General features: G+C 37.2%; 1 protein-coding gene and 1 non-coding gene across 3 annotated transcripts in view; one reads left to right on the top strand and one right to left on the bottom strand.

The window, feature by feature from the left end:
• IL13RA1 (interleukin 13 receptor, alpha 1) overlaps positions 1-23507 on the top strand; it is a 61958-nt gene extending 38451 nt beyond the window's left edge. Inside the window, exons 7-11 of one of the 2 annotated variants that reach the window (XM_008569401.1) lie at positions 1996-2043; positions 2322-2454; positions 5099-5195; positions 6736-6820; positions 20990-23507. In XM_008569401.1, coding sequence (XP_008567623.1) covers positions 1996-2043; positions 2322-2454; positions 5099-5195; positions 6736-6820; positions 20990-21082 — 456 coding nt within the window. In that variant the 3' untranslated portion in view covers positions 21083-23507. The remainder of the gene's footprint in view (positions 1-1995; positions 2044-2321; positions 2455-5098; positions 5196-6735; positions 6821-20989) is intronic. The other variant, XM_008569402.1, reaches the window with a different exon arrangement.
• Positions 14976-15049, bottom strand: TRNAI-GAU. Its single transcript has one exon. It is a non-coding gene; the product is annotated as a tRNA-Ile (tRNA).
• Positions 23508-24328: the final 821 nt, after the last annotated feature.

Here is a 24328-nt window from a genome sequence, read left to right as displayed (position 1 = left end):
CTTAAATTTACATGATGATTTGCTGACTTTGGAATTTATATATTTGGGAGATGATTTGGAGGAGGAGAGACATCAATCTGTCTGCAACTTGATCCCTCAAGTGGTAGTTGACACTTGTGATTCCCCAGTAGGCCCATGATTCCAAATTGCCAGCACTGGGCTATAGTAACCCTCTGAGTAGCTTTTTCTCTGCCCTTTATGAAATATTGAGTGGATAGTCTTTCACCATTCAGTTGGCCTTTCAACTCTTCACAAATGCTGGTAGGAACCATTTAGTGAATGACATTGAATGTCAAAAATAATGGCTATGTGTTCTGGTCTTTGTTCCATGTTTAAACATCTCTTTGATATAAGTTGAATATTTAAACTGTGAAACAGATGTTCATATGTTTGTTTTTTACTCCATTTAAAAATATTTTCATTGAAGGGATGGATTATTCTCTTTACATCAGACAGCAAATGACTTATGTTGTGTGAAGGAGAATTTTGCATTATACTTTCTTTCCTCTAACCCAGTCACTTTTTTTTATATCTTATGCTCTCTACAAGGGAATATAGTCTCTCTCTCCCTCTATCTTTTTTAAAAAATTTGTTACTGACATATAATATACCATAGAAAAATCTCACAAATCATAATGTACAGCTTAATGATTTTTCAGAAATCATTAATTGATCGTTTTTACCTATATAACCAGCACCTGAGAAGCCCCACCATGGCCCCTTTCAGTTGCTGCTCTCCCAAAGAGCAACTATTATCTTGACTTCTAATCCTATAGATTAATTTTGTTGCTACTTTAAATAAAGTTATATAAATAATAATAATAAATTATATAATTTATATAAATAATAACTTTGTATAAATTGAATTATACAGAATGTACTTTTCTTTTTCTGCCTTCTTTCATTTAATGTTATGTTTATGACGTCACCAGTATTGTTCCCAGCAGTTGTAGATGGTTCATTCTCATTGCATTCATTTCATTGTGTGACCATACCACACTCTATTTATCCATTCTCTCATTGATGGACATTTGGATGGTTCCCAGTTTGGGGTTTAATGAATAAAGTTGTTATGAACATTTGCATACTTGCCTCTTGGTACAAATGTGCATACATTTCTGTTGGGCATATATATATAGGCATGTATGAGTGTGGGTAATAAAGTTACATATGATTGTCTCTAGTAGATAATAAAAAATAGTTTTCCCAAATGGTTGTACCGGTTTATACTACTGAGCAGAAATGGAGAGTTCTAGATGCTTCACATCTTCACCAACTCTTGGTATTGTTCAGTACATGTGTGTATTGTTATCTTGTGGATTTAATTTACATTTCCCTGATAACCAATAAGGTTGAGCAGTTTTTCATATGTGTATTGGCAGTTTACATAGTCTCTTGTGAAGTTCCTGTTCAAGTCTTTGCCAGTTTTGCTATTGGGTTTTCTGTCTTTTCCTTATTAATTTCTAGGGGAAAAATATATATATATATACAAGTACTTTGTCAGAAATTACAGGTATGCTCTCCCACTCTATGCATTGCCTGTTTATTTCCCTAATAGAGTATCATTTGATGAACAGAAGTTTTTGATTATAATACAGATGACTTTATAAAAAATGTTCCTTTATGGTTAAAGTGGGTTTTTTTTTTTTTGTCCTGTTTAAGAAAACTTTTCCTTTTTTAAGCAAGATATTCTTCTACATTTTTATTTAAAAGCTTGATATATTTATGCATTCATTTGTTCATTTATTTTATATTTCACACTTAGATCTGCAATATATCTGGAATTGATTTTGTGAATAGTGTGAGGTGGGGGTCAAGATTCTTTTTTTCTCACATTAATATGCAATTGACCCAGCACCACTTGTAAAGAAGCCAACCTTTTTCACTCTACTTGGTCCTCTTTTAATGGGATAAATGGAAAGCTTGCTAGAAGTGGTTAAATGATATAAAATGTGGTCTTGTAAAATCTGGGACTCATTCTTTTTTATTTTCAAGGTTGAAGAGGCCAAATGTGAGAATTTAGAATTTGAGAGAAATGCAGAGGTCAGTAATTCAACTTTAGCTATTTGGGCTTAGACTAAGAGCAGTTGGGGGCAGGCCAGGGTGGGCATATCATAAATTTGAGCTGCTCTGAGAATAACAAACTACTTTGTTCTGTGGGTTGTTGCCATGTTTCTTTCAAGAGTAAAAATTAGATAATTTGAATTGCAATCCAAGTCTTAATCATATACAGAATTTGGCAGATAATTATATTATGATTCAATAGCAGAGAAAGAGAATAAATTGGTAATATTTTGGTGTATTTGTATTTTATATCTAAGGATACAATTTGTTTCATGATCCCTGGTGTTCTCCCCGATACTTTGAACACTGTCAGAATAAGAGTCAAAACAAACAGATTTTGCTATGAGGATGACAAACTCTGGAGTAATTGGAGTCAAGCAAAGAGTATAGGTAAGAAAGAAGGATTTCATTAAAATTTGAAACACTGATGCATGGAAACAAGGCTGAAGCAGAAAATAGATTAGGGAAAGAGACTGTCATGTTTTCTTGATGTCAGCCAAGGAGTACTTACAACTGAAATTGATTTTTTGTTTAGTTATGTCAAATCATCCAGGATTAATTTACAATATACAGCTCTTTGGAAAACCACAATCCAAATGGTGTTATCCTCTCCTCTGTCCCATCACAATCTTTTTTTAACAATCTGAGTGAAAATATAGAAGGTAGGCTTGATCAAATCTGCAAATGGCACAATGCTAGAGAACTGTCCTATGGGCTGGTTAACAGAATCAAGAGTGGAACAGTGACCTTGATGGCATTTAATAGATATAAGCCTGTATCTAGGTTTGAAAAAAAATTTATTAATCAAGAGCTGAGCAAGCCAGGCTCAAGTACAGGATGGGAAAGACCTGTTCTTTATGGATGTGTGTGTTGTGGGGTGGGCTTTAGTTGACTGTAAGCTCAACATGACTCAACATTGGAACCTTAAATATCCCTAAAAGGCATATGCAGTCTTAGGCAGCAATGATAGTGCAGCACCCAGAACAAGGAAATGCTGCACAGTGGAGCACAGCAGTCTGGCCATATGAGAAGTGTGCAGTATTCCTTTCAGAGCACCATGTTGTAGGAGATGCATTGGCAGACTGGAATATGTCCTTGAAGGGTAATCAGGATGTTGAAGAATCTCAAAATTTAGCAAGGAATAATTGATTAAGTAACCCTGAGGAGTCATGTTTTAGTATTTGAGGTATTGTCAGGTAGAAGAGGGTTTTCTTTTTTGTGCCTCCAGGGGGCAATACAGAACCAACTTAAGAACTTTTAAAGCAGCTATCTAAGAGTCAGAGAAATGGGTTGTCGAGGTCATCAATTCCCTATTAATTAAGAGGTTGAACAAGCTATGTGCCAGGCATTGTTGTATTCATTATCTATTATTGCATAACAAAGCTCCCCAAAGTTTAGTGGCTTAAAACAACACACATGTACCATTTCATAGTTTCTGTGGGTTGGGAATCTAGGCATGGCATAGCTAGAGGTCTCATGAGGTTGCAGGCAACCTGCAACTAGGACTGCAATCTCATCTAAAGGCTTGACTCATTCATGTGATCGTTGGAGAGCCTCAGTTTCTCACTTGTTGCTGGATGGAGGCTGTGGTGGGTTGAATTGTGTTCCCCAAAAAGATAAGTTCAAATCTCAACACCCAATACCTTTGAATGTGACCTTATTTGGAAATAGGCTTTTTACAGATGTAGTCAAGTTAAGATGAAGTTATACTGGATTAGAGTGGGCCCCAAGTCTAATGACTAGTGTCTTTATGAGAAGAGGAGAGGACACACAGATACACAGGGAAGAAGATCATGTGAACATGGAGGCAGAGATTAGAGGGATGCAGATATAACCAAGGAACACCAAGGTTTCCCCTAGCAGCCACTAGAAGCTAGGAAGAGGCAAGGAGGGATTCTTCTCTAGAGCCGTCAGAGGGAGTCTGGCCCTGCTGAGACCTTGATTTTGGACTTCTAGCCTCGAGAACCGTGAGCGAATAAAAAAATTTCATTGTGTTAAGCCACCCATTTTGTGGTCATTTGTTACAACAGCCCTCGGAAACTAATATGGAGGCTTCCGTTAGTTAGTTCCTTGCCAGTTGGACCTCCCCACAGGGCTACCTCCTGACATGGAATCTGGCTTCCACAAGTGAGTTATCCAAGCAAGAGTGTTTGAGAGAACACCCAGTATGGAAACCATGCTCTTTTACAACCTAATCTTGGAAATGACATTCCATCACTGCTACTATTCTGTTATTTAGAAGTGAGTCAATTAGTCCAACCTACATTCAAGGGGAGGGGATTACACAAGGGTGTGAATATCAGGAGGCAGGAATCATTTTGGGGTCATCTTAGAGGATGCCTAAAACAATGGCGCTAGGCCTGACAATGACTTCTAGATGTTCATTTCCTAGTGGGAATGATGAACATATAAGTAGACAAAAGGCATTCTGTGTGTTAGGTGTAGCAAGGCAGGCTTTGGAATTGAACAGTGCTGTGTTTGAGACCTGACTCCATCATTTACTAAACCCTTCTGGATGAGTTACTAAACCTCTCTGAGCCGTATCCTTTTCATCTGAATAAATGGGAGATAATACTATCTATCTTTATAGCATAGCTATAAGCATGTAAAAGATCCTAGGATGGTATCAGACATATAGTAGGTGCTCATTTAAGAATAGTAGCAGTGGTAGTTGTTAGGATTATTTTAGGTGTTCTAGTAGTGCTAAGTAACCAGTAAGAAAAGATAGTCACCATTAATGAAATGACATTAATAGATATAACAGCTTTGTTAACAGTATCTGAAACTAGTTAAGATATCCTGATTTCAGATAATCCTTAAGATATTGACTCATCCAGGGAATTTCAGGCACCAGAGAAGGATGTTTTTTAAACTATTAAGATACCAGAAGATAAGATAATTGAAGAGTTCTAGAAAATAGATTGGGGTAGGAGGCAGAAATATCTGTGATCTCACTAGCCAACAAATTGTTGCTTGGTTTATTACTAAAAGGGCTTTATTTCTCATGCCTTTCTGTTTAATTTTCATTCTCCAGGTAAGATGCCCAATTCTACATTCTACGTAACCATGTTACTCATCATTCCAGTCGTTCTTGCAGGTGCAATCATAGTCCTTCTGTTTTACCTAAAAAGGTAAGACAGCTGCCCAGGCAGGTTTTACAGTTTCTGCTAGCCTGGTTGCTATGTCCTGGTGTTTTATGCTTTCCCAGTGTATAAGAAGCATTTTAGCCATAAATTGCTTTTGGTAGTATGACATAGCAAATAAGTATTATTGCACTCATTTTCTGGTGAGGAAAGCACTGCTTCTTTTGTATGTGTTTGGCATTGTTGATAGGGCCTATGTTTACTTTACTCTTTCAAATGCCTAGTTTATCAACAGTTAGTTGGTAGCTCATGGAATGAAGTTTTAGAAATGGAAAACATTACTAATGAAATGACTGGTCTATTATTAATGCAAAGCAGGCTGCTATTTAATGCTGCAGGACAGAGAACTTCACAAGGTTGTCACTATTATATAGCACTCATTCCTTGAGAATGTTTTATTTTCTCTATCTCACTATATGGACTGTTATTTACTCTTGCAGTAAATACCTAAGGTTGGAGTAATCTGGGTCCAGAACCAGTACTTCGTCATTATTCCAACATTCTTTGAACATCCCTATTTTGAGTGCATATTTATGTGCCAGGCACTGCTCTAAGTGCTGGGGTTATAGCAATAAAGAGCAAAAAGTCCCTGTCTGTGCTCCAGTGGGATATATATATATAAAGACGTATATATATAAAGATGAGGATAGCCAATACTAGGGGATTAGCAGTAGAGGTAGTAAGAAGTGGTCACATATGGGATAGATTTTGAAAGTAGAATTGATAATACTTGCTGATAGCGTCTTGTCTGTGGGGGTTCGAGGGAAATTAAGGATTCAAGGATACCTCTTAGATTTTTGGCTTGAACAGCTGAGTAAATACTGGTCCTATTTATCAAGAGAGAAAAGATTGTGGGGAGAGCTGGCTTTAAGGGAAAGGTAAAGACTTCTGTTTTGAACATGTCAAGTTTGAGACGCCTATTAGATATTCAAGTAGAGATGTTAATTAGGCAATTGTACTCATGAATCTGGAGTTTAAGGGAGAGGTCTGGGATGGAGATATAATTTGGGGTAGTCCTTCTCATGTAAATGGATTTAAAGCCCTAAGACTAAAAGAGGACACTCGTAAAGTGAGTGAGATCAGAAGAGCAGAGGACAGAAGACTGGCCCTGAGATACACCAATGCGCGTACCCTGGGAGATGAGGCAGGCCCACCAATACTATAAGATTCAAAAATGGAGAACAGAAAAGTAAAAAGAAGAAAGGAAAATTAAAGAGGAATATATCCTGTTCGCAGAAGATTTTTTTTCCCCAAGATTATAAATAGCAAGTTCCCATCTTGTCTGTTAAAAGTACAGCACTATTATTTAAATAATAGGATATAAGTAATTTGCTTATCCTGATGGCCTGTTTGCTGCATCCAAACTCGACGCTCTTGGACAGTGAAATTTCTTCACAACTGCTTCGTCACTAAAGTTGAATTGTATACCATGTCTTTTATCCATGCCTTCTTTGAATATGGCTGTATTTATGTGGGACACTCCTATGGACTGGAAGGTTTGATCCAAAATGTGTCTGTTTTCTTAAAGGCTCAAGATCATTATATTCCCTCCAATTCCTGATCCAGGCAAGATTTTTAAAGAAATGTTTGGAGACCAGAATGATGATACCCTGGTAAGCATTGACTCCACAGGGTTTGAATTCTTTTTTTTTTTTTTGAGGCTATGGGATTTTTAAAAAATTGTGATAAAATATACATAACATGAAACACACCATTTTAACCAGTTCAGTAGCATTAAGTACATTTACAATGTTGTGAAACCATCACCACTATCTATTTCTAGAACTTTTTCATCATCCCAAACAGAAAGTGTGCCTATCAAACAATAACTCCCTATCCTCTCCCTTCCCGTTCTCCCACCCCTGATAACTTCTATTCTACTTTCTATCTCTATGAACTTGCCTGTTCTAGGCACCTCATATATATGGAATTATACAATATTTGTCCTTTTGTGTCTGGCTTCTTTCACTTAGCATAATGTTTTCACCATTCATTCATGTTATAGCATATATCAGTACTTCATGTTGAAATTGGTTATTTTAAACTATAATTTATTGAAAAGATTAAAGAAGAGCTTATTTAAAATGTTGTATCTCAGGCCAAACATACTGTCTAAGAAGTCCCCAGAATACTTTGCCCATCTCATATCACTGGGCTCCATTCTCTCTCTGGAGTAGGGGACATATTGTATCTAAACATGCAGTAGGAGGAGCCTCCATTACGGAGCCTTCTGACTCTTGGATAATTTTTAAAATTTGCTATGGGGAAATATAAAGATAGAGTAAGTAACTGAAATGTATTTCATTTATACCATTACTTGGAAAGCTGGACTCCAAAGACATGGAAGTAGACCAGAACTACCCCACCTGTTATATAGTTGGTTTCCAGCAGATTCTCATACTAGAATTTGTGGCTGGAAAACCTAAGACATTATGGGAACAAAAGGGTTTGAGGTTTTTGTGATAAATACATTTGCTTTAATGAAATAATAAAGACACTAAATGAAATCAATATTAATATCATTGTATATATCTTAAATTAGTAATAACAGGCATATAGCAGTTAATTTAGGGAAGTAGTTCAGCATAGTTTGATAATAGCCTGAGTTCTGGAGTCAGATTGTCTGGATTCAAATCTCTGTTGTGTCATTTACCATCTTTTTGACCTTGGGTAACTTCCTTAGCCTCTCTGTGACTTGGTTTTCCCATTTGTGAGGTGGAGGTAATGATAGCACCTACCTCATGGTGTTGTTATGTGGATTAAATTAATTTGATATATAATTTAATAGAAACTGCTTAGCATGCCTGTCATATTTTAAGTCATTAATAAGTGTTAGTGATTAGTATTACTATTGATAATAATTTCCATTTATCTTTAATCCCCAAATAATTCTTGTAATAATGGGTGATTCACAGTGGCAGTGATAATATTTGGTTAGGGAAGGCAGGGAGGCTGATATGTTATCAGAGGAAGATTCATCTGGATCACTTTTTCACCAAGTTCACTTCACAGACAGTGGGTAACTCTTCCAGACCCTGGGGAATAGAGCATCATTAGTCGGGTAGGTCTGGAAGCCAAGTGCCTGATCAGGAGATTGTACACCATAACTGGGATGAGTATGGCAACCACTGGTTCTTCAACTTTAGTTAGATCACAGTCAACTGGAATGTTTGTAAGAAATATAGATTCCTGGGTCCCATATGCAGAAATTCTGGTTCGGCAGGTCTGGAGTCAGTTTCAGGAATCTGCATATTTAATAAGAGCCTATAGATGATTCTGATCCCAGTAAGATAGTCTGTGGACCACACTTTGTGAAGCACTATTATAGATATTTTACTTAGAATTACCCCTGTCTCTTTCTTCATTCCACCAGCTACTGTGATAGATGCTGGGCTAGGAACTGTGCAAGTACTCTAATAACTCTAATCAGTTTTTGAATGTCTGCTATGTGCCAAGCAGTAAATTAAGTGCTTTGCTTATCTTACCTTACTGAATCCTCATAACCACCCTGTGGAGTAGGTGCTGTTAGTACCATTTTACAGATGAGGGAATGGAGCCTTAGTGAGGTGAAGTAACTTAGCTGTTGTCACACAGTAAGTTGGTGTTAAGATTTGACCCAGGACTGGCTGATGCCCGAGTGCTCTCACTTTTACACTATGCTACACTGCCTCTTTCATGGCAGGGTGCTTGTCCTCAAGAACCTCACCATCTTCTAAGAGGTCTGTGTGACAGAAGTAGAGAGTAGAGATAGGAGGGTTCTGAGAAGATTTGGAGTCACATTATGAATAGCTTTGAATAAGAAGGTATTAGGAATATCATTCTGACAGCAATCTGGGGGAAATGGATTGAAGAGGGAAGGCACTAGCATGGTAGCAAACAGGGAACCGGGACATGAATTTCCCCATTAGATGTTTTGTTTGGCCATTGTGGTATATTTAAAATCTTTCCATTTGGAATCTTAGGCAGGGCACACACTCTCCAATTTGTCTCAGGCCCTGCCATTCCCAATTCCCACTGTGGTTTCACACATAGACCTAAATGGTAGACCCCTGAAAGGCATTTGAGTTTGCTACCCCTCTTAGCAGAATGGAGACTAGTTAGTGTCATGGCACAAATGCCCAATATCTGTGTAAACATGTTTGGACTCACTAATAATATATACAAGACATGCTAACCAAAGCATTGATGAGATATAAAGTTTACATCCTAATTTCTAAAAAGTAATAATATTCAGTCTCTAACAAGTGGGTAGGGAACTGGAACTTTCATGTACTGCTGGTGGGCCTGTAAAATAATATGTATCCATTATGGAGGGCAACTTGATAAAATGTTACAAGAATCTTTGATCCTATAATTATACTTTCAGGAATCGATTTTAAGGAAATAATCCAACAGTGGCACAAGAGTGGTAAATGCAGCATTTACTTCTAACAAGAAAAATTAGAAACCAATGAAACATGAACAATTGAAAATTAGTTAAAAAAAAGTTAGGTTTTCAAAGTATTTAATGTCATAATAAAATACTCATGAGTATGAAACATCATAAATGTGTAATATGTTACAATCCTTATTTCTATAAAAATGCATTAATATATACATAGAACAATGAGTGGAAGGGAATGAGTCAGAATGAATGATCATCCATGGGCAGAGGGTTTGTGGGTCACTGGTATTATTCTCCATCTGCCTTCCTGCAATTTCCAAATTGCCTATAATGAGCAGGTATTACTTTTATACTAAAAGAAACCCCATACCAGTCATTAAGGGAAAAAGAGAATATTGTAGTCATCCAGATCTAAGTGATAATAGAGACCTGAACTTAGGTGGTAGCAGAGGAGATTGATGTAAGAGACATTATTAAAGGAAATTCGTTATGACTTGGTGACACTGTGTGGGTGATGAGAGGTGGGAAGAGTAAAAATAATTTCAAGTTTTCAAGCCAGGATGCTAGAGTGAATGATGGTAACATTGACAGCAAAATCAGATCAATTATCTTTCTCAGAGATGGGAAAATTGCTTTTTTTTCAATTTGCTGTCTAGAGGGTAATATGTTTTCATCTCGATGAGTCAGATAATTCTGTAATTTGGTGAGGCAGATATACTGACAAGAAGGACCACTGAAAGCACCAAGGTATTTTTGTTGGTGGTGGCTGTAGACCATTAGACAAAATAATCCTTTAAAACTATAAGTAAAATTAATGGGCCGGCCCGTGGCTCACTCGGTAGAGTGCGGTGCTGATAACACCAAGGCCCCGGGTTCGGATCCCACATAGGGATGGCCGGTTCGCTCACTGGGTGAGCGTGGTGCTGACAACACCAAGTCAAGGGTTAAGATCCCCTTACCGGTCATCTTTAAAAAAAAAAAAAAAAAAAAAAAACTATAAGTAAAATTAAAAAGGCAGACATGGGAAAGGATAAGAGAACAAATTTTCATGTCTGCTTTTAACCAAGTGAATAATCTGCTTTCTTTACATGGCAGCAATCCTCACAAATCGAACTGCATATGCAGCATAAAGACTAACCTTTTCTAGAATCATCAGATTATAGAACATGGCCCTAGAGGTCATCTAATGAGGTGGATGTTTACATGTTTAATTATTTCTCTTCCATTATAAATTTTCAAAACTCTATATTCTTGTCCAACTCTCTCACTTTAGAGATGGGACATTAGGAGCCATGGAGAAGTTTCTCGAGGATTATCACACAAAAATAATAACCAGAGCCTGAACTAGAACCTGTATAGCCCAAAGTTAATAACTCCTAATCCAAAGCAGTAATCCATGTCCATTTTTAGCACCATTAATAGTGGTTCTTAAGAAAACGTACTTAGATGTGGTCACGAATAATTAAATCTTCTGTATAGTTTTCCTTAAGGTTTCCAGTATTTGTTTTTTTCCTTTTTGTCTTTTTTCGTGTCCGGCAACGGACCGCAACCCTCAGTGTCGTAGATGGCACAGAGTGGCTCCCATTCCTCACGCCTTTGTTCTGGGCTCCTGGCTCAGGTCCTGGTGAGCTCACAGTACACTGTGGGAAACACCCAACACGGTGGCTATGGAAGTGGGTGGGTGGGTCGATAACTTCGTATAATGTATGCTATACGAAGTTATTACGCGCCCGCACCGGACCAGGACCGGCAACGGGATCGCAACCCTCGGTGCTGCGCCCGCCCCTCGCTCAGCCAGTGAGCGGGAACTGGTCTGTATGTGGGATCCGAACCCTCGGCGGGAGCGCCGCCGTGCTCCCAAGCAGCGCACTGTAGCAGTGCGCCACCAGGCCAGCCCCAGGTTTCCAGTATTTTGATGATGTTTTGTTCATCACTGTAGTAACGTTTTGGCCAACAGCAGTTCTTTCTGTTGCTTTGCTCTTTGCCTTTTCCTTGTGACTAATTGGGCTACTGGCCATATGGGGGGGAGGGAGGTATTGCAGGGGGAATTGTTTCTCCTCTGTATCTGCGTTTCTTTCATCCATAAAAAATTATCTCTTCCCCGTTTCTTGGAAACCAGTTATATTTTCAGCATTGTGCCAGTTTTACATTCCTGATCAGAAAGCAGCTTTTTAATTTGGAGTTGACTTCCAAATACTGCCAATTTTTTTTTTAACTTCAGTATGTATCTTCAAAACCTAAGAATGCTTTCCCACATAGCCAAAATAGCATTATTGTACTTTTAAAATTATTAATTCCTTAATATCGTCTAATACTCATTCCATATTGAAATTTTTCACCTGTCCCGATTGTCAGGAGACAGATATGATCCAGTTGTCCCACCAGTAGTGAGGCTAAGATTGACTACACATTTAGGGTGATAATAGCATGTCCCCTCCTGCCATCTGCATTTATTTCCCCCTTTGTCACCTGAAGATAATTTGTGTGGTGTTATGCTAGCACCCTGTCAACTCTTCAGCTAATGCTTTTTACGTTAGTTGATATCCTTGCCTGAATCGATAATTTCTTCAGGGGTTGTAAAGTGACTATTTTTCTCATCACTTCCTCTACATTTATAAGCTGGAACTTTTCTATAAAGCACTGCTTTCAGTCACCATCTGGGCAATTTGGTTATTCTGAAATTCAGTTCCTGCTGAAAAGGCAGAATGCATGTTCAATTCTTTTCCTTTATTTATAAATTTTTCTTTTTCTTTTATTTTTTTTGGTGGCTGGGCAGTCTGGGGACCCAAATCTGTGACCCTGGTGTTATAGGGCTGGGCTCTAATCAACTAAGCGCTAACTGGCCAGCTATTTATCAATTTTTAAAGTGAGGAGTTGGTTTAATAGCCACCTCAAATGGTACCAAATTAGTGCCCTCCACACCACATTCAACTTGTTCTTGTTTAAGCTGCAATGATTTTAAGGCATGGGGATCTACAATTCATATTTTACAACTTCCTATTTTGAATGTTGATCTGAAGAGGACTGAGACATAAAATAGGTTGATTTGTATATAGAAAGCCAGTGTCTTTGTGTGGGGCTTATGCACATGAAACCCACTCCTATAATAGTGGGAAACAGCTTAACTAAATCTTGAAAGTAATCTTAAATTGAGATTTGGTGTTTCATTATACTACCAAATTTGTTTTTGTTTTTTTTTTTAAATATAAAAGCCTGTATAACTAAAATGACCAACAACTAAAAGCCAGTTGTGTTAGCCTCCTAAACTCTGATATTTTTCATGTATGGTGTTTTTCATCTTTGGCCATTATTCTGTTGTTGATTACCTTGTTTAAAAATTTGGCAATGTTGGGCTGGCCCGGTGGCGCACTGCTACAGTGCGCCGCGTGGGAGTGCAGCGGCGCTCCCACCGAGGGTTCGGATCCCATGTGGAGACCGGGGTTCCCGCTCACTGGCTGAGCATGGTGCGGGCGCAACTGACGCCGAGGGTTGCGATCCCGTTGCCAGTCCCGGTCCGGTACGGGCGTGACACTGAGGGTTGCGATCTGTTGCCGGACACAAAGAAAGACAAAAAGGAAAAAAAAAATTGGCAATGTCAGGATTGAATCATGGACTGATAACTTTGTGTATTTATTTTTTATACAAGTGATTTTAGGCTGGCATAAAATTCACAAAATTGAATAATAGTTTAGAGCCCTTTATATTTATTCTTTTTACCTTACATGGACATATTCATAAAAGCAGTGCTCATAAAAGCAGTGCTCAGGAAATGGCCACAGTGCTGATAAAGGGTAAAGATGAGAGTAATCCAAGTTTTAGGAATGAAAAAAGGCAGTTGAAAAGATGAATGTATTCTTAGAAGGCATTTCAGCTGCAGTGTTCACTTCATTGAAACAAATTTCTTTTTTCTTGTCCAACACAGTTAAGCATTAAGTCAAATGACCAGAAACCAATGAAAGTATAATTTTCAGGGTGCATTTTCTTAATTAAATTATTTTTTCTTCTAAAAACAATATATATTTATTGTAGAAAAATTAGAACTACAGATAATCAAAAGAGAACAATGAAATCATTCTTAATCCTATCAGCCAGACATAACTATCTTTAACGTTACATGAACAACATAGAGAAACAGAAATACTGTTATTGATAAATGGAATAATAGCAACAACAATTATGATAATTTATACTTACCGAACCTTTACTATGTGCCACACACTTTTTTAAGCACTTCTCTCATTAATCTGTCCCTACCCTGAGGCAGATATATATTATCTCCATTATACGAATTAAGAAAATGAGACACCAGGGGATTTACGTGTAACTTGCTCAACGTTACCTTGCTAGTACATAGCAGAGCTAAAATCCGAACTTAACTAACAAGTGGAAGAGCTAGGATCTGAACCTAGGCATCCTGATTCTCCAGTGCATACTCTTACCCAATCATGTTATATAATACATTTGAATAGAATTATCATATTGAACTTTATTTGAATTGAACAGATGGAAAGAAACAGATGGAACTAAAGGAATTTCTGAACTTTTGATAAATTGTAAAATAATGTTTAATGATTATTGAAAAGAGCAATTTTTCCTTATGCTGTTCGCACTTGCTCCCCATTTTTAAAGTTGTCCAGTGTCTCCATTGTCGGTGCCCTCATATAGAGCCCTCATTTCGTTTTACTTCTGTGTGTGAATACATATTTGATACTCACTATATGTCATATGTCAATGTCTCTTCAGTCATTTTAGTTGTTTGAAGTTCTAAAATTTTTCTTAGAAAGGATTCATGGGACCAGCATTTCCTGAATAATTTACAGTTTGATAGAGTTTGCTGCATTTATAATTGAAAGTCGTTTGGGCACGATATAAAATCCATGGCTGAGTTGTCCTGCCTTGGGAATTTTAAATGTATCATCCATTTTCTTATGCCATAAAATATTGTTGTCAAAGTCTACTGACAATGTAATTTTTTTGTATCAAAGTACTTGGTATTTTTGCCCAGTTGTCAAAAGATATTTTTCCCTCAAAATTCAATTTTGCCAGAATATGTCTTTGTGGGCTGATTTTCTGAGGTATGTGGTGTACGCTTTCAGAATGTAATTTCAGATCTATTTTTTTAATTTCAGTAAAAATGTCTTCACTTATAGATTTTAGTTATTCTATTCCCTTGTTCTATTTGCCTGTCACATCTTCTTGGATAATTTTAATCCATCTTCATTTTTTTTTTTTTTTTTTGAGTAAAAGAATCCTACTTTTCATTTTCTGTTTCTCTTAAGGTGTTATCTGATTATCTGTTGCATTTATTTGCCTCTGTGTTCCTTCTACTTAGTCTTCATTTCTGAAATGATTATTTTCTCTTACTTTTTATTTGGTTTGGTGGCTGACCAGTACAGGGATCGAACTCTGGACCTTGGTGTTATCAGCACCATGCTCTAACCAACTGAGCTATCCGGCCAGCCCTTCTTTTATTTTCAGTTCTTTCCTGAGTTTTGTCTTCTCATTTCTGAGTTCTTATTCTTACTTTATGTATATTCTTCCATATCATTTATATTTTTTCATATCATGTAATTTTTTATTAATGTATTTTCAGCTAGTTTTGAAATATTAGATTATAGTTATCTATTTTTTGTGGACATATGTTTCTGGCGTGTTTTAATTCTGTAAGAATATTATTCTGTTGCTCATTTTTGCATGAAATTAGTTTCCTGAACTTTTAGAAGAAGACTTGATTTAGATTAGGGTTTTTTTCTGATTTTATGGCTATAGAGTTCCATATTGTATTGTTTCTGAGAATTGTTCAAAATTATGGTGAATTATTTTCTGAAATCTCCTGGCCCTGCTTCCTCTACTTTTATCTGGGCTTTTTTTGTTTGTTTGTTTGTTTGTTTCTCTGGTTGGTCCCTGTCCTGGCCAATTTGAACTCTGTTCTTACCAATTTCTCTTGAATGTGGCTTTGCCCTGAAAGGGAGCTTTGGATGGTTAGTTATTTTGGTTTTTTTTTTTTTTTTTTTTATTGAAACAATTGATTGTACATGTCTGTGGGGTACAATGTTGAATATCAATACTTGTGTGCCATATGTGATGCTCAAATCAGGATAATTAGTATATGGGATTTACGTGTAACTTGCTCAACGTTACCTTGCTAGTACATAGCAGAGCTAAAATCCGAACTTAACTAACAAGTGGAAGAGCTAGGATCTGAACCTAGGCATCCTGATTCTCCAGTGCATACTCTTACCCAATCATGTGGCCCTTTACAAATTTATTGCTAACCACCCACACCCTCCCTTCCCACCTCTGGTAACCTCAGTTCTGTTCTCTCCTTTTGAAAGTTCAGGTTATTATTGTGATTGTTGTAGCTTTCTTTTTTTTTTTTTTAATTTTTTTTTTTTTTTAACTCCCACTTATGACTGAGAGCATGTGGTATTTCTCTTTCTGGGCCTGGCTTATTTTACTTAACATAATTTTAAGTTCATCCATGTTGCTACAAATGGCAGAATTTCATTCTTTTTTATGGCGGAGTAGTATACCATTGTGTATATATATACACCACATTTTCCTTTGGATGGTTAGTTTTGAGAGTTCATGGGGGCCTAGGCTGCTCCCAGTCTAGAGCATGGACTCCTTGCACTCAACCACTGTTTGAAGGTGCAGACCCCTCCCATCCTTAGTTGCTGTTCATAAATTAGCTTGCTGAAGTTTGAGTGAGTTATTTTAGAGTTCTCAGAACTATCGAATGCCATGTTGATTGCCTCTGTGTACTCTTCCACAGCTGATACTGTTTTGGTCTTGTAGTTCTTTCTAGTTTGTCCCTACCCACTCTTATTTTGGGGTTCATAGGAGGAATCATTTTCATCTAGTTTTGCTGTAGATTGTGCCGCTGGACTTTAGTTTTACTTTTCTACTTGCCCAAGTTCTCTTTCCTATTTGTGTTCTTTTGTTTGTTTGTTTTGTTTTCTTTTGTTTTTTATGGTGGCATTTGCGGATTCAAAAACTATGCTGCCGCCACCACCACCTCCCTCCCAGAATTTCTCTGTAAACTACAGACCTTGGGCCAAATCCTGCCTGCTGCTTGTTTTTGTACAGCCTTTGACCTAAGAATGGTTTTTATTCTTGTAAATACTTGAAAAAAATCTAAAGAGTACTCTTTCATGGCCAAAAAAATTATATGAAATTCAAATTTCAGTGTCCATAAATAAAGTTTCATTGGAGCACAGCCATGCCCATTCATTTATATATTTTCTATGGCTGCTTTCATGCTACAAGAGTCGAGTTATTGGTACAGAGGCTATATGGCCCTCAAAGCTGAAAATACTTGTTATCTGGCCATTTACCGAAAAGTGTGCTAACTCTGGTCCTATAATATACTCTTTAATGGCTAAATAGTATTCTATTGTGTGAATATATTATCATGTACTTAACCGAGTCCCTATTATTGAGCATTTAGATGAATTCTAAATTTCATTAATTTCATTAATAGTTTCATTGCTAATTGTTAGCATATGTATTTTATTACTTTCTTGAGATAAATCATTACAAGCAGGATTCATGGATCAAGGGGGAGAGTATACACATTTTGATAAACTCTTTGACTGATATTGACAAATTATCATCGAGAAAGTTTGGACAAGTTAAATATTCATTAAAATACCAGTTAAGTAAGTTATGACACATTTATGCAATGAAATATTATACAGAGGTTAAAGAAAATGAGGTAGATTTTACTGATGTATAAAGATATATATGTTTTTTTTTTTTTACTGACCGGCAACGGGATCGCAACCCTCGGTGTTGCCCTCGCACCGCGCTCAGCCAGTGAGTGGGAACCAGTCTCCACATGGGATCCGAACCCTCGGCGGGAGCGCACTCTCCAGTGCGCCACTTGGGAAAATGAGGTAGATTTTACTGATGTATAAAGATATATATGTTTTTTTTTTTTTACTGACCGGCAACGGGATCGCAACCCTCGGTGTTGCCCTCGCACCGCGCTCAGCCAGTGAGTGGGAACCAGTCTCCACATGGGATCCGAACCCTCGGCGGGAGCGCCGCCGCGCTCCCAAGCGGCGCACTCTCCAGTGCGCCACCGGGCCGGCCCAAAATATATATGTTGTTAAGTGAAACACCCGAGTTAATATATGGAGTATGATTCCTTTAGGTTAAGGAAACAGGGGCATTAGAATACACATTCTTAAATTTTTCACAAGGAGAATAGATTACAACTAGGGGTTGTACCAATCTATATACCTACCAGTAGTATGTCTGAATGGTTGTTTGGCCACACTTTTGCCAACATGGTATTATCTCATTTTAAAATTCTTGCCAAGTTGATAGTTGAGAAAAAGACATCTTAATTTTACATATCAGGTTTTATATTTTTTTCATAAGTTCATTGGCTTGAATTAATTCTTTTGTGAAATTCTTGTTCCTTGTCCATTTTCCCCTGTGGTATCGTTTTTTTCCTTGATGGTTTGTAAAGCTCTTTATATATCAGATATTAATCTTTTGGCTTGTCATCCATGTTTGCCTTTATATTGTATTTATGGTGATTAATGATGTACAAAAGATTTTTTTTTTCCGTTTTTATGCAGTAAAATCTTCCTTTATTTTGTATGTGTTGACAGCCCTTCCTACCTCAGATTTATATAGTTATTCCCCTTTATATTTTTCTAGTACTTACTTGATTTTGTTTTTTACAGTTAGTTCTTTAATTCATCAGGGATTTATTTCTGTAGGCTGCGAGGTAGGGTTTAACTTTTTTTTTCAGATGCTTAGCCAGTTGTCTTAGTGCCATTCATTGAATAAGCCATTATTTCAAGGTTATATAACTTTTCAGATTGTTTTTATTAGAAGTCTGTGCATTTCACATTTTTAAAAATCAAGTTTGCCGAGATGCAATTTACATACAATAAAACTTACTCTTTTAAGTGTTCAGTTGTAGTGGTTTAGCAAATATATGCAATTTTGTAGCCACCACTCCAATCAAGATACAGAATATTTCCATCATCCCACAAAAGTTCCTTTGTGCCCCTTTGTAGTCAGCCCTCTCCCCTGACCCTAGACTGTTTCAACCACTAATCTGTTTTCTGTCCCTAAAGTTTTGCCTTTTCCAGAATGTCATGTAAGTGAAATCGTACAGTACAAAGCTTTTTGAATCTGGCTTCTTTCACTTAGCATAATGCATTTAAGAGATATCCATGTTGTTGTGTGCATCAATAGTTCATTTCTTTTTATTGCTAAGCAGTATTCCGTGGTATGGCTGTACCACAGTTCAACCCTTTACTTGCTCAAGGACATCAGGACTGTATCTGATTTTTGGTATTGCTTTGCCTCCCACGGATTTGTCACCCCTTTTCCCCAGGTGACAGAGCTGCCAAAGATTACTCAAAGCCCATCTCTTCTGAGCAGTGAGAAGCCCCAAAAAAGGGTTAATCTCCTGGAACCCTCAAGATAAACTCATTCCTTCCATTTGGGAAATTAACCACGAATTGGGGTTCTCTCCCTGCATTTATTCTCCAGACCAGGAAGTTCCAGGAAGAGAACATAGGTGGGGTTTTTGCTAAGCATAGTTTAACAAGTTTAACAATAGAAGCTGGTAACATTCAGTAAGGTTCATATTCAACATTCTATAATGCAATTAAGTCGATCCACTAACAAAAGCTTGATTTTAGCAAACATTCTCTTCTTACAGCAATTTCCCAGTATCTTTACATATGAATCAGTAACCTGTCTGTCTTTGAGCCAGCAACTTTGCTGTGTTACAATTTTTTATCTTACAACAGAGACTATTTAGCCTGGAGAAAATTTCCTGTCCTTCGCAAGGTCAATATTTGAAACTGCAGGGCTTTGGAAAACCAGGCCCTGTGAAGTACATTTGTTTTATGCATACTTTACATTTTGGCTATTATTAGTAAAGCTGCTATAAACATTCATGTATAATTCTTTATGTGGACATGTTTTTCTTTCTCTTGGGTAAATATCTGGGAGTGGTGTTTCTGGTCATCTGGTAAGTGTATGTTTTATTTTATAAGAAACTGTCAAATGCTTTCTATAGTGACTGTACTATTTTACATTTCCATGACAATATGCAAGGGATCCATTTACTCTGCATACTCACAAGCACTTGGAATTGCCAGATTTTAAATTTTAACCATTCTACTAGGTGTGTCAGAGTTAAATAATTTAATTAGAATAATTTGGATATTTTAAGTAGTGTTTCTCAGCTCATCCATCCATACACCCTCTAAGACTGGATGCTCCTAGTTTTCTCAGTCTACCTCCAGTTGCACAACCTGAGGCAGCTGAATAGTCTTTGTTGCTCTTGTTTCTGTTTTTCTTTTCTCCATTTCTTTCCCTAAGCTTATAGGACCATAGAACATCATAGAGCAGAAAAGGAGCTGAGACAGAATCTAGTGCGAGAGTTGGCAAACTTTTTCTGTAAAGGACCAGATAGTAAATATTTTTGGCTTTGCAAGCCATTCAGTCTCTCTCACAGCTCTGCCATGATAACATGAAAACAGTCACAGAAAATACAGAAACAAATGGGTGTGTTCCAATAAAACTTTATTTACAAAAACAGGCAGCCAACCAGATTTGGCCTGTGGACCATACAGGGTTATTTCAAAAAGTTCATGGAAGAATTTGTATTATCTTTTAATTCTATTTTCCACAAACTTTTTGAAATACCCTTGTAGTTTGTTGACCCCTGGTTTAGTCTAACAACTTAATTTTATAGATGAGCTCAGGTTTCACCCTTTCTCCTGATTTACAGGTAAAGAAGGCAAGGACCAGGATATTGGCTTTCACCATAACAGACATGCTTGAACTGGGTTCAAGATGAGTTTGCCTTATGCATAATTCCCTGTTCTAGCAAATGATATTAGATGAAGCTGTTAATACAGGATCTTTCAAAAGTTTTAACTGCACTAAGATTTTTGGACATCCTATGTAATGCCATGCACTTAAATGTTAGTTGACTTTTTGAGTCTATCGTATCTCTGGAGCAATGGTCAGATTTGAGTGATAAGAAAATAAAGATAATAAAGGTCTGAGTGAAACAGTTGAAGTAAGAAAAGTATGCTACCCTTTTATTCTTCAAAAGACTTTATTTCCAATTTTAGAAATGTCCTAATTTGTTTGTCATTTGAGATAGCCATTAAACATCATGTAAGATATCCCATGCTTTTCCCCTTTGAATGTTAATTCCTGATTGTTTTGTTTCATTAATTGTTCAAGTAGATGAAGATCCTTAGGTCAAAAAAACTAAAACAAAACCCAGAAAAACATACACTCATGGTTCTATGCACGCAAACCTAAAAATAAGTGTTGGCTGTGAGTACTCAGGGAAAGATCGTTGTTTGGAAAAATCATCATGTATCTGTTTTTTCCTCCCTTCCAGCACTGGAAGAAGTATGACATCTATGAAAAGCAAACCAAAGAAGAAACTGACTCTGTAGTGCTGATAGAAAATCTGAAGAAAGCCTCTCAGTGATGGGGATAATTTATTTTCACCTTCAGTGTGATCTTGTGAAGATTCATCCCATTCTTCATTTGTTATCTGGCAACTTGTTAAATGGAAACCGAAACTCTTAGACCATTTCAAAGCAGGCTGCTCATAAGAGCCCCGGGTCTTTATGTTGAGTCATGCACCAAAAAACTAAAAATGTTGGGCTATTTGGAGAAGAGAGTGGAGTCATTCTCATTGAATTATAAAAGCAGACATCCTTTGCGAAGGCTTCAAACTAGGGGACAAAGAAAAAGTGATGATGGCAGTAAAGTTAACCTTATCAAGACTTTCTGAGGGATCTGTTTGCTTTGTATTCTTTGGGTCAAACAACACCAACAAGTTTTATTTGTGGGGGAACTCATTTTGGGTGCAAATCCTAATGCCAAACTTGAGTCAGAGAGAACATCTAACAAAATGGGTAAAATCTGGTATCTGTTGTTTGGTATCCCACTGAGCAAAGTTTGTGGCTATTAAAACTCTTAACAGTCTGGAATCGTCATCCCCTTCTACAGCATTTTTCTCTGCTTTGAAAGCCCCGGAAATCAGTGTTGGCCATGATGATGACAACTACAGAAAAAGCAGAGGGAGCTTCTTTACCAAGACCTTTCAAAGCCATTGCAGACTTTGAAGCTCAGTAGAGGCAGAATGACTAACTCATTGGGTATTAGAGTTTGAACCATGAAGCCTCTAATAATGTGTTGTTTTTTCTTCACCTCTGCTACTCAAATCAAGTATTTACTATATGTGTCTGGCTTCCACTAGACCCTTAAGATCCCCCTCAAAGGGTTTACAATCTAGTTGGGACTCCTCAGTTCTTAACATTTGATTTATCTCCACTGGTCATTTTTCAGACCTTCCAACTTTCCAGCTTCCTCACAATTTCCCCTTTTGCATTCTCCCTCATTCCTTACCTTGTAGCCTTTTGCCTTTCATTGGAAATTAGGATATAAATCTGCTCAGAACACCTAGAGGAGCAGGGGGTAATTTGCATCTCAGGTAAAGTGTGAGTAGACTGAGAAACAATGACTAAATTCTAGCATATTTTGTAACTTTCCTTTGAGTCTGCAATTGTTTGAGTGTTTTTAGCATTTGATGTTTCTCTATACATTTTCTAAACAGAGATGAGTTATCATCTTCACCTAGAACGTTGTTACTTGCTTGAGAAAAAGAGTAGTTGTATCTTTTTCTCTTTCTTTACAAAGGCCCTAGGATTCCTCTTTTCACTGCCACAAATGCTTAATTAAGTAGGTTTTGTGTCTTATATTGATAACCAGCCATCCAAGGCTCTAATGTTTATATTATTATTATTTTTTGTGCATATGTTAGGGTTCCATCCTCACCCATCCCCATAGCATATCCATATATATTCCCTCTACTGCCTCTACTGCTCCTACCTCCTCCAAACTTAAAGTATGGGAAATGAGAGGAACCCTTCCCTATCTCTGCTCATACACAGAGACTCAGATTACAGGTAGGAACCTGAGAACTTCATATCACAAGTTCTCCAAACATTTACCAATTTATATTAATAAGATCATGCTACTTGCAATTCTTGCTCCTAGGGGAGGAGAGATAATAGACCCCTACTCTCCACGGGTTCGAATAAAAATGGCAACCTGTTTCCCTGGCAGTGGAGGAGCACTGTGCCCTGGCTTCTCTGGGGAAGCTGGTGTTCATGGCAGTGGTACATGTAAAGGTGTTTCCTCCCTGGCTTTTATTTTTCTGAGATCAGATTGAGGCTGGGAAACAGGCATAGTGGATGTCTTACTTTGTTCTCCTGTTCTCTAGAAAGGATATGGTTTTCCTGTGGAGGAATGAGATTACTTCCTCGCCAGGTCTTTTATCGTTCTGGGAAGCAAAACACTGAATTGCCTCACCCAAAGTCATTTTTACTGTTATCTTATTTAGGCGTCGATGAAGAGGATGCTTTGAAATTTCCGAGGAACTGATGACATTTACAGTTATGCAGTGTGGGAATGGGAAAATTGTATTTTGTTTCCATCCTCTTCTAGCAGTACAGTAGCTAAGGGAAAAGGGGGCAGTAAATTATGGGAGTACCTATGATTATTTAACAATTTCTAAAAAGTGATCTCCAGGGCTTAGGAGCTCTTGGATTCTTCAGTATATCAGTAGGATTCCCATTACCTGTAGGAAACTGCTAGGCTCCTTTACTATTTTATGTCTAACCTATACGGATTTTTTCCCCACACACCCAAGTAAACCCACTGTAAGCATGGTCATTCTTATTCTTTCATTGAGATAAGTTTTTTCCTCATTTGGGTACTGAAGGGATACATGAAACAACGTTAACATTTTTGGTAACGTCTTCAATTAAGCATTGTTTTTGTTTAACTTCTTATATGAAAGCTTGAGTAAAATAAATATTAATTGTCTTTTTGTATGCCACCCAGATGTTTTCCTTTGTTTTATTTTGGGAAAAGTGTTGTGTGGGGGTGGTGGAGAAGAATGGAGTTAAAGGAATAAATATTGTGAAAGAATTCCAAAGCAGCTATATTATCTTATAATCATTTATCATAAGCTTCTCTCCTGTTCTGGTGTGCCTTTGTTTCCTGATAAGGGCATGAATGTACTTAGTTTAATATTAGTACAGACTTTGCAAGCAGTACCTGAAGGGACTTAACTAGTTAATAAATTATAGTTACAATAACTAATGGAAATGGAGAGCTGGTCCTTTCTAATATCAAGCTTAAAATGGGGTGCAATATGCTTGCTGTCATGGTATACATGATGTATGAGGGTACTTCAAAAAGTTCATAGAAAGATTTTATTATCTTGTAATTCTATTTTTCCAGGAACTTTTTGAAGTCCCTCGGATACATGGAATACATGACTGTCATGGTATACGTGATGGGAGATCTCTAACTACAAGTTAATCAGGCTAGCAGGTTAGATTCGAGACTAGTTTTCAATAGTTGGCCTCTTAAGAGATGGTGATATAGTTTCCTATTTTCTATAACTAGAGCAAAATGGTTAGAATGTCATAAAGTTTTTTTTTCTCACTGTGTTAGTTTCTAGAAGTGTCTTTAGTGAGACTACATTTGCTTATTACCCTGAACCTTTACAGGATCCAAAACCTAGGGTGAGGGTGCTGATCTTGATCAGGTTATTTCTATAACTAGAATTATCCAGGAAGATTCTGGAAATCCATCTCCAAGTAAGAATAATCTTTTGTTGTTGGTTTTTTTTTTTTTTTTTTTTTTTGGTTTTTTT

Source organism: Galeopterus variegatus, unplaced genomic scaffold, assembly GCF_000696425.1.
Source record: "Galeopterus variegatus unplaced genomic scaffold, G_variegatus-3.0.2 Scaffold492, whole genome shotgun sequence".
NCBI classification, from domain to species: domain Eukaryota; kingdom Metazoa; phylum Chordata; class Mammalia; order Dermoptera; family Cynocephalidae; genus Galeopterus; species Galeopterus variegatus.
Note: the sequence above shows the minus strand (reverse complement) of the source record. Positions and strands in the feature narration are given on the sequence as shown.